The 9,577-nt window shown below is 36.5% G+C and overlaps 1 protein-coding gene across 5 annotated transcripts; it reads left to right on the top strand.

Moving 5' to 3' along the window:
• Nucleotides 1-4,382: 4,382 nt before the first annotated feature.
• LOC111319793 (uncharacterized) lies at nt 4,383-8,898 on the top strand. Of its 5 annotated transcripts, none has more exons than XR_016000349.1 (6): nt 4,699-4,900; nt 5,001-5,219; nt 6,062-6,190; nt 6,653-6,768; nt 7,615-7,836; nt 8,247-8,898. XR_016000349.1 is itself a non-coding variant. In XM_088757899.1 (5 exons), the coding sequence occupies exons 2-5, from the start codon at nt 5,174-5,176 to the stop codon at nt 8,384-8,386; spliced, it is 537 nt and encodes a 178-aa protein (XP_088614025.1). In that variant the 5' UTR covers nt 4,383-4,692; nt 5,001-5,173; the 3' UTR covers nt 8,387-8,898. The 5 variants fall into 5 exon arrangements, 3 of the variants coding, with proteins under 3 accessions (XP_088614025.1, XP_088614017.1, XP_088614020.1); XR_016000350.1 differs by having other exon boundaries at nt 7,303-7,836; XM_088757899.1 differs by lacking the exons at nt 4,699-4,900; nt 6,653-6,768 and adding an exon at nt 4,383-4,692.
• Nucleotides 8,899-9,577: the final 679 nt, after the last annotated feature.

Raw genomic sequence — 9,577 nt, 5'->3', positions numbered from 1 at the left:
GGTCTGATTTTCGCTATTGCATATATAGCGCTTTCTACTGTGAGGATCGTGCATCATACGTATCTATAAGCGCAGTTCAAAATATATGAACTTCATATAATCATCATATCCAATTTATCATCCCGGGTTTATTACGAATCAACTTAACGGCCTGCTCCCAGTTGGCTTGTTAGCTCAATTGGTAGAGCGCTGCACTTATTGCAGAGTTCAGTAGTTCAAATCCCATACAGACCTGATCTTTTTTTTTTTTTTCCGGTCTGATTTTTGCTATTGCATATTAAATAGCACTTTCTACTGCAAGGATCGTGCATCATATGTATCTATAACCGCAGTTCAAAATATATGAACTTCATATATTCATCATATTGTTATTAGTGAAAGTTAAAGCAGCATTGTAAGTAATGTATTGTATTGCAGTGTACTGTTGAGTACTGTAAAATGTTATTAAAAAAAATTAATAAAAAATAAACAAATAAAAAAGGAAAACTAAAAAAAAAATCAGATGATTAGAAGAAAAATAAAAAAATAAAAAAAATTCAGGCATTGAAAGGATTTGAACCTCTGCCTTCAAGATACTAGTTGGGCAGTCTACTACCAGCTGTCAGCTATAAAGCCACATGTCAATGGACAAAATTTAGAGGCTAATCTAAATCAAAATTTTCAATAAATAATTCAATTTGAGCTGCAGATGAAAATTCAGCAAAGAAATGGCTCTTGCAAATGGACTGGACATTGTAGTACCAAGAGAGAGAACTGAGCTAAAAAGCCAGGTTCAGTAAAAAAACTAAGAACAATTAACTCATTTGCCCTCAAATGCTAAAAAGGAAAGATTTTCAATAAGGGTTATCATAGAGATACCCAGCACTACTTAACTGAAAGCTTAATCCAATATGATTCAAATTACTAAAAAACTTTGTGTTCTATAATAAATATGTGGTTGCCATGACACCAACACATGCAGGGTTGTCATTAGAAGCCGGTAGGCGGCGGAAATCCGCCGGCTGTCAGACCATTTTGCGCCGGCTACTTTGTGAAGCAGAATTTTTGTAATAATTTGGATATATCCACAAAGTTGTAATGGTAAATTGGCCACCGTAACGATTACAAAAGCTGACGTTTCGAGCTTTAGCCCTTCGTCGGAGCGAAAGAATTTTTGTAATATTGAGATCTGTCTTCCCAAGAAATCTTTCTTTTTGTAAATCTGAAGCTTAGTTTAGTGATCATTCTCTTGTATACTCCTGATGTTATGGAAGACAGAAAAACCTAAAAACCTATACAGAAAATACTGTACAAAAACTATCAGTGGTACAGCTAACTAACGAGTAACATGAAATGCGTGACTTAGCGAAGCACGAAACTGATCGCAATTCACACGTGCGTTGATGCTTCGAAAATCGAAAATGGATGGCCAGCGAAGAAAGCGATCTCTTCAAGATTACTTTTCAGGTCAATCGAAGAAGACGAAATCTAGCGAAAACGAGGCCGGGCCACCAAGGTAAGAAAGAGTTTCGATTGCTGTCAAATATCATAATTACGAAGCTCACCGAGGCATTTAATAACACAGATATATCTCATTTAAATATAATGGCAAATTATTGCCGATCAACTACATACTTTCAAAAGAGCTTTAAGAGCGTTGGAAAAGGAAGTTTATCAAGATCTATTTCACCTTGCTGAATCAGTTGTGTTCATTCCACTCTAAATAATTACAAAGGCAGGAAGATTCGCCTTAATTTGCCGTAAACACGTACCGCTATAACGCTAAATAATCACAGAAAGATGTTCTCTTGAGTTCGGGACAGCTAGACTTTCATTAATTGCTGCTTTAGACCCGCAGAAAAGAGCATGTTTTACGTTATCCGACGGAGACATTTAGAAGGAAAATTTCGTCATTTTGTTTACGATTTCGACAAAGTTCTTCGATCATTGTAAATTTCGTTCCAACCATACGTGGCCGTCAAAGTTGCCGTCAAAGTTGCCGCCAGATTGTTTTTTTTTTAAGATTTCGCGACGTTAGCAATTGTTCACCAAATCAATTGAATTAAAATACCTACAATTTAACTTTCTTAAAATTTATGGACCTTTTCGAGTCCTTGTTATGGATTTAAAAGGTCAAATGTTTCATGTCATCGTGATTTGCAAAGCTCGTTGCATTCGGCGGGTGATTTCCAGATGTTTATCAGTTGTGATGTTTAGAGATAAGAGGAAATACTTTGATAGACAAAACATACGCCTATTTTAAATTCGGAAGTAGAGCTTGAATCCAGGGGGTTTTCACAGCGAAAAAGGGGGAATTGAATTGCAACACGATGAACCAAATTTATAAAACAGATTCTATGGACAAAAAAAAAAAAAAAAAAAAAACAGAAACAAAACAAGACAAAAACGCAATGAAAGAAAACGTTATGAGAATAGAAGGCTGAAGCATTTTCGTTGTGGAAGAAGTTCATGAAGAAAACGAATCTTCATTCATTTATTGCTTCTAGAAATTGTGACCGAGAACACCAACGTTTCATCAGAAAAAGAAAGTGGTGGAATTAAGGAAAGAAACTTTCCACGTTTGTACATATTTTTGAACTGATTTTAACATCAATGTGTGGCTAAAAATGCTACTTAAATATGCCCCAGAATGCTGGAAAGTACGCCACAGAGAGTTTCGCATTTCAAAATTTTTCGGGGGAACATGCCCTCGGGCCCCCCTAGAGAGGCGTGTTGCGTAGCAACACGCTGTGCTTGCTCCGCAAGCACAATTTACTTCAGCCGCCTACTCAGTTTAGATCAGACACCTATTACATTTTCTAATGACAACCCTGCACATGAGAATTGTAACAGTGAGAAACTTTAAACAGTGATAAGAGTTTCCATCAGAAAGTCAACCTGTAAAACTAACATGTATTGTAAATGGTACAGGAGACAAAGCACTATTAGATATGGTGCCAATTATGCTAAAGCAATCTAAAATTGTGGAGAAAGAAATTAAGATGAGACAACAGAGCTGTCTGTCTGAGCCTATGTACAACTGTACAGCATATCTGTCACCATTTTGATCCCTAATTCATTCTTCTATGCTGTTTTATTAGTGACTTTTTTTTTCCTTAGGTAACATTGATGCTGATGTACTTATATTGCAGATCAGTTTATTCACATTATAGTGACTTTGGACCCCAAAATGTAACAAGTATGTCTGTTTACAAGAACTATGCTGAAAACAATACCATTAATACTCAGCGTACTAACAGTATAAAACTACTCACTCAGGTTTAATTAATAGTCTGGGCACATACAACTTTGTAAGGGGTTTTAGGAGGGCTTCTAAATAAAGGGCCTTACAAACACAGTGTATATATCTGAGGGGGCTTAAATTAACCAGAACAGAAACACTTTGATACAAGCTGTAGCAGCACTTATCAAAATATGTTTTACATTATTTTGAGAAACTGCATTCATGAGGATTTGAGTTAATGAATCTCTTGTTACATTTTGTTTCTAGTACACACTGTACATCAATACATATATTGTTTTGTTGTGTAGTATATATCACTGAGTATTTTGATAAGTTGCACTGTATTTTGACAAGCCTGTAGGGCATGTCAAAATACAAACAATGAGTAAACATTCATTCTCAGCAATACTACACAACAAAACGTCTAATAAGAGATCTATTATCCAACACGCCAAATTCTTATTTCAGTGCGATCGAATTTAATTCGCAGATATTTCTGAAGTACAAATATCGCATGATATTTGTACTCATCTCTGCACGTTATCTGTACTCTACAAAGCACAACTGCATTATAAATACATCTCATCCAACCTTTTTTTGTGTAGTATTGCTGAGTATTTTTACGAGTTGTGCTATTTTGATGAGCCCATAGGGAGAGTCGTTATAGAAACAACGACTAAAAATACTCAGTGATACTACACAAAAAAACGTCTAATAAGAGATTATTATCCAACACGCCAAATTGTTATTTCAGTGTGGGCGAATTTCGCGGATATTTCTGGAGTACAAATATCGCGTGATATCCGTACTCGTCTCGCGCGTTATTTGTACTCTAGCACAATTGAATAATAAATGTTCTATAAGGAGGAACCACGTTAACTCATTTTGTCGATTTCTCACCTCACTTCATGACCGATATTGAGGGAGGTTAAATGACTTTGCACTATATTTCGATGGAAGAATTTTGAATGTTTAAAGGATAAGCACGCAGTGGTCCTAATAAGATACATTTCATAGACATTGAATAAGTTAAAAGTCTTGTTAAGACCTCTCACCTGTTGAAGTATAAATACGAATTTTCATCCAGGAGGGTTTGAAGTTACTTCTCACATTCGATGTACAAAGTGAAGAGGAGAATACTCTTCTTACAGAAAAGGTTGTCAAATGTAACACAGCTGTCGAAACGAACCGTCCTGACTATACAGTGCGACATCAATTACTTTCAGTACTCAATCCAAGGCCGTGCGCCATTTTGAATGTGGTTGCTAGGAAACTGAGTCGAGAGGAAGTCACGGCCAATCAGAAATAAGAAACTGCGTTCAGAGAAATCTTTGCTTTTCATTGGAAAATCTGGTATTTTGAAATCCAGGTTTCTGATTTTATTAGGGTGATTCCCTGGGTTTTGCACTGCGCAACCTTTTCTGCGCATAACATTGTGACATCCAAGATGGCGGCTGTTCTTCCCGCTGGTGAGGTATTATTTAGGTCAAAATGTGTGGACAGAACCACGCAGAATAACTATGGACTACGCATGTATTGGGCGACAGGATGTGACATAAGTGTAGCCTTACATAAAGTATATACCTACAGTTGACTTGATTGATAAAGCGCGTTTGCTAGCACTACGTATTAAGGCTGCTGTGTCTTCCAGTGGTGACATGCGCAACTGACGTGCAGGTAGCAGGTTGAAACGTATGGTTTTTAATAACACTCTACTGCGCTTTGAATCAATCAATTCAATTATGATTTTGTTTGGTATCTGCATCATTTGATTTAGTCCACAGGACCAATATGGCGGACGGGAAGCGCTTCGATCCTGTGTACATATTTTAATGGCAGGAGACTGTGATTTTTTCAAAGTTAAAACCCAAAGACAAGTCGAAGGTGTGGAAAAAAGTTCAAAAAAAAAGATCAGCGGCAACCCCTTTGGATGAAGACAGAAGCGATGAAATGCTTTCAGTTGGCGAGGTCGACCTCGAACTAGACGATGACTTGGGTGAGGAACAGCACTCTTACGCTTGCCAAGATCAGGGTGTATTTCAACAAATTCAGGCTGAAAGTTCAGGAACTCAAACATCACAGAAACAGCCATCTATTATTCAAAAATACGTCCTGCTTCTCTGTCGATTTGAAGCCGTAACCATGCTAGATTACTAGAGGTTTTGCCTTCCCAAGTTTAGTAATAGTCAACACAAGCTTTTGATGGGTATTTCTTCTTAATTATAGGTATTAGTGGTATTTGATACCTCATTCATCTGCACCGTTGTCAATTTTCTTGTTTGATTTGGATTTATACGAGAAGACTGGTGTAAAGTTCCTGACTATTTCAATTTTGTTGTTGTAGTTTTTAGCTAGAGTGTAGTGATGAAATTAGGGTCACTGTCCATGTACATTTTTATCAGCCCAAGGTAAATAGGCTTTTGTACAGCAAAATAATCAATTTTTATATTTATAACCAGACTTTTAAATGATCTATACTTGTCATACTTGTAGCTTTATGCTGTTCTTGCTAGCACCTAGCATTTAAGCTCCACTGTATGTAGCCACATGGCCAAAAGGCAGTTTTAACCAGCAGTCAAAAAAAAAAAAAGAAAATTAATTTATATTTTCACTGAATGGTCATGCACAGTGTAATGGGAAACATTGCTAGAGTCAGTTAATTGCCTCTTCAGTGGTGGTTGTCAAGCCTCCCTTAAGAAGGTTTGTTTGAAAACAGTTTTTTCTAGGTGGAGGATTTTCAATGTCTTTGTGCCATTATTTTTTGATTTTAAATCATTCTAATCAGTTGTGTCCAATGCACTTCTAATCTTAGGAAAAATCCTACATATGTCTTCATAGAGAGGAAGACCCATACAATCCATGGTGGAGGTGCCTGTTGGCTCTACACATGTAGCTGTGATACCAGAAAGTCATCACTGGTGAATTCATTGGCATCTGATCGACATCTAGGAAGTGCTAATTGCTTTGGTATTGCTATCTTGAATATTTTTGGATATTTCTGTCTCGATCAATGCACTTTTTGTCATCTGTTGATTGCATGTATATATAGAAGGGCTTCTTTTTAAATACTGTTGGTGATACTTCCAGTTACTTGTCTTTTTCCACTTAGAAAAAATAAATTAATGGAAAAAGGTACACATGGTACTTCAATTGATTCCCTATCAAGAATCAATTAACAGTGACCTACCTTGATTATATTAAAAGACAACTACAGTTAGTTAAGACATTCAAGAACAAGAAAAAGAGCAACTTTAAACTTCTTTGCCATATTTGCAGTAGATGTAAAATGGATTTCTGATATGTTTCTTTTTGTTTCCTTTTTTCCCTTTTTTTTGCTTTTTGAAACAAGTTAATAATTTTTTATTTTGATGTAAGTATTAAATGCCAACAATAATACTATTTAAACATTTGTCCTTTTCATTGTTGTAGATTTTTTGGGTGAAAACTGTGGCCATGTTAAGGCATTGCTTGTTCTTCTGAAAGGAGCTTTTGACATAAGACCAGATGAGGTTGTATACTCATTTACAGAGGATCATAATTATTCAGTAGGTCACTTGTCATTTGCTAGGTATAATGTACAGCACCGCACAAATTAGTTGATTAGAATACATGCTTTGCATCTACTGCCACTCTACTTAACTATCATATTCCTGACATTGGTTGATTTCTTAAAAGTGTATTTACTGTTAACTACGTAACTCCTGGGTTTGTGATGAGGTGTTGGAGACAGCCATGGTCCTTGTTCCAGTTGGAATGTCATCAATTTTAATAACAAACTGTTTTGTGTGAGAACGTTCTGAATGATAATTCATGCAGATTAAATCTTTCAAAGCAGGCCTGCACATGTACCATCACCAGTCACAGCTAGGTCAGAGACCTATACCCAGCAATAGATCTCTGAATCATGTATCAAAATTGGTAATTATGGAGAACAGGCCTTCTCAAACCCATTTTCATCACTGGCCTACTACAAATTGCCTCATTTGATGTCTTTAGAATCCAAAGTTAAGAGTACATTATGTATTAAGTCCATGTTTAACCATAATAGTTTTATTTTCTTATCAAAATTTCTTCCTCAGACACCTTTGAAAGTGGTTAAATTAAATAATTCATCAAGTTTGGTGTGTGTACTTGAGCCAAATCCTGCTATTATAAGTGTCATGTGAGCATGGATTTTCCTGTCTATCTTGCAGTCGAGAGAGAGATGTTTGTGACCATTTAAAGTATCTTCATTATCTTAAAGAAAATGCACACGAAGCACCAGATGATGTTCTTGACTTGGTGCTTACTGCAGCTGCTGTCACTCCTCAGTGTTTAGCAGCATATCCCTAGCTAACAAATCTGTTATTAGCCCTGCGTCTCACAGTTGGAAATTCCTTTCAACTTAACAGGGTCTTTGCAATATGTTTGCATGCATACCCCTGAAAATGTGTTACCTGCTTGTCCAAACACTGGTGCTCTGCTTCTTGTGCCCACCTTACCTCCTACGGGTAGCTCACTCGAGAAGTGTCTAAACTGTTACAGCCCCTGGGACAGTGAGGAACCAGTTGTTCATTGTTGGAAACAGAACTCCATTAAGTTGTATACAAGGAAGCATTTGTATGGGTGTAATGGTAGGTATAGCCATATCATCTCTAACTGTTCAGTAATTATGCATGTAATGGCATTGTTGCTTGATAAAATGTGTGTAAATAAATAAAATGATTTGCAGTTGATAACAATTTGTAGTGTGTAGGGTGCAGTAATATTCTGAAAATATTGGACAATTTTGTAACTGCATTCCTGTCATTTCATTGTCAATGAAATTTAAATGTTTCTGTGTACTCAGCAACCACTGTGACTGTGGTTATGGATTTAGTGTATAGCAATTATTTACATGTTAATATATGTAAAGCAATGATTACTATAGAGGATAATATTGTTGAAATGTTTCTATGCAGGTTTGTTGTGTAAATTTTTAGTTAATTTTGGTAATGAGTTTTACTTATATGCCTGTCTTAATTGTTTTGAAACTCTATTACAGACCATGCTCCAATCTATCCTGCAGAACCAACTTGCAGTATGATGGAAGAGATAGTGGTACTCTGTTCATGGGAATATTTTCCATATCGTACGATATCATCAGAGACTATAATTATGTTTCACTTCCTAGAGGGAAAGTGAGGAGTTCTTAGTTGTTCATACCAGGATGCATTTCTGTGCAATTGGTGCACTTTTATTGCCTAATAACACATCTCCTTATATCCATACAATGCACAGAGTGTTTTGTGGAGTGTGGCTAGTCCCTGTTGTTGAGAACGAAAAAGATTGAAAGAATCAACCAAACAAAGAGTGTTAGGATTTTTATGTCTAACCCGTACCCAGACCAGTTTACAACACCGAACACTTCACCCGTTTTGAAACAAAGTAAAATTTACTGATCGTGATCCTCATTACTGCGTGCATAGTTTCAAATAGGATCGAGACACGACGTTCTAAACAGGATACAGAATAAAGAGATAATCAAGTTTGGTTTTTTTCGTCACATCTCGACTCTTCACAGAGTAGTCGTGTACGGGGACTGTCAAATAGCATGGATTGCATAATATTGGTATACGATAACCATAATAAAATATTGGCAGATCGTAGGGGAAAAGTGTGTTGAAGAAGGAGAATAAAGAGAAAAGTTGAATCAAGTTTGTCTATACTTTCACATCTCGATTCTTTACTGAACATAATGATATGGGTATATGATAACCATCATAACATATAGGCAGATCTTATGGGAAAAGTGTAGTGAAAGAGAGGCTGGGGTTAGGGTTGATAAGTTGAATGATGTTCGTCTACATTGTCATTTCTCGATTCTTCATAGACTAGTTGTATACAGGGACCGTGAAATAGCATGGTTACCGTAACCCCATAATATGGGTATATGATAACCATCATCAAATATAGGCAGATCTTACGGGAAAAGCATAGTGAGAGAGAGGCTGAATAAGGAGATAAGTTGGATGAAGTTAGTCTACAATTACCATTTCTCATTTCTTCACAGACTAGTCATATACAGGGACTATGAAATTGCATGGTTACCGTATCCCCATAATATTGGGTATATGATAACTATCATCAAATATAGGCAGATCGTAAGGGGGGGGGGGGCAAGCGTAGTGAAGGTGAATAAAGAGATGAGTTGAATCAATTTTGTCTATATTATCACATCTAAATTCTTTGCGGAACAGTCGTGTACAGGGACTGAAAAACTGCATGGTTACAGTATCCCCATATTATGGGCATGTGATAACCATAGTATACACTAAAACAGTGGATAGCGTTGAAGGTGCTTTACTCAAACTCCGAACATCCTTTGCTATTCAC

The sequence above is a fragment of the Stylophora pistillata genome, chromosome 1 (assembly GCF_964205215.1).
Source record: "Stylophora pistillata chromosome 1, jaStyPist1.2, whole genome shotgun sequence".
NCBI lineage: Eukaryota > Metazoa > Cnidaria > Anthozoa > Scleractinia > Pocilloporidae > Stylophora > Stylophora pistillata.
Note: the sequence above shows the minus strand (reverse complement) of the source record. Positions and strands in the feature narration are given on the sequence as shown.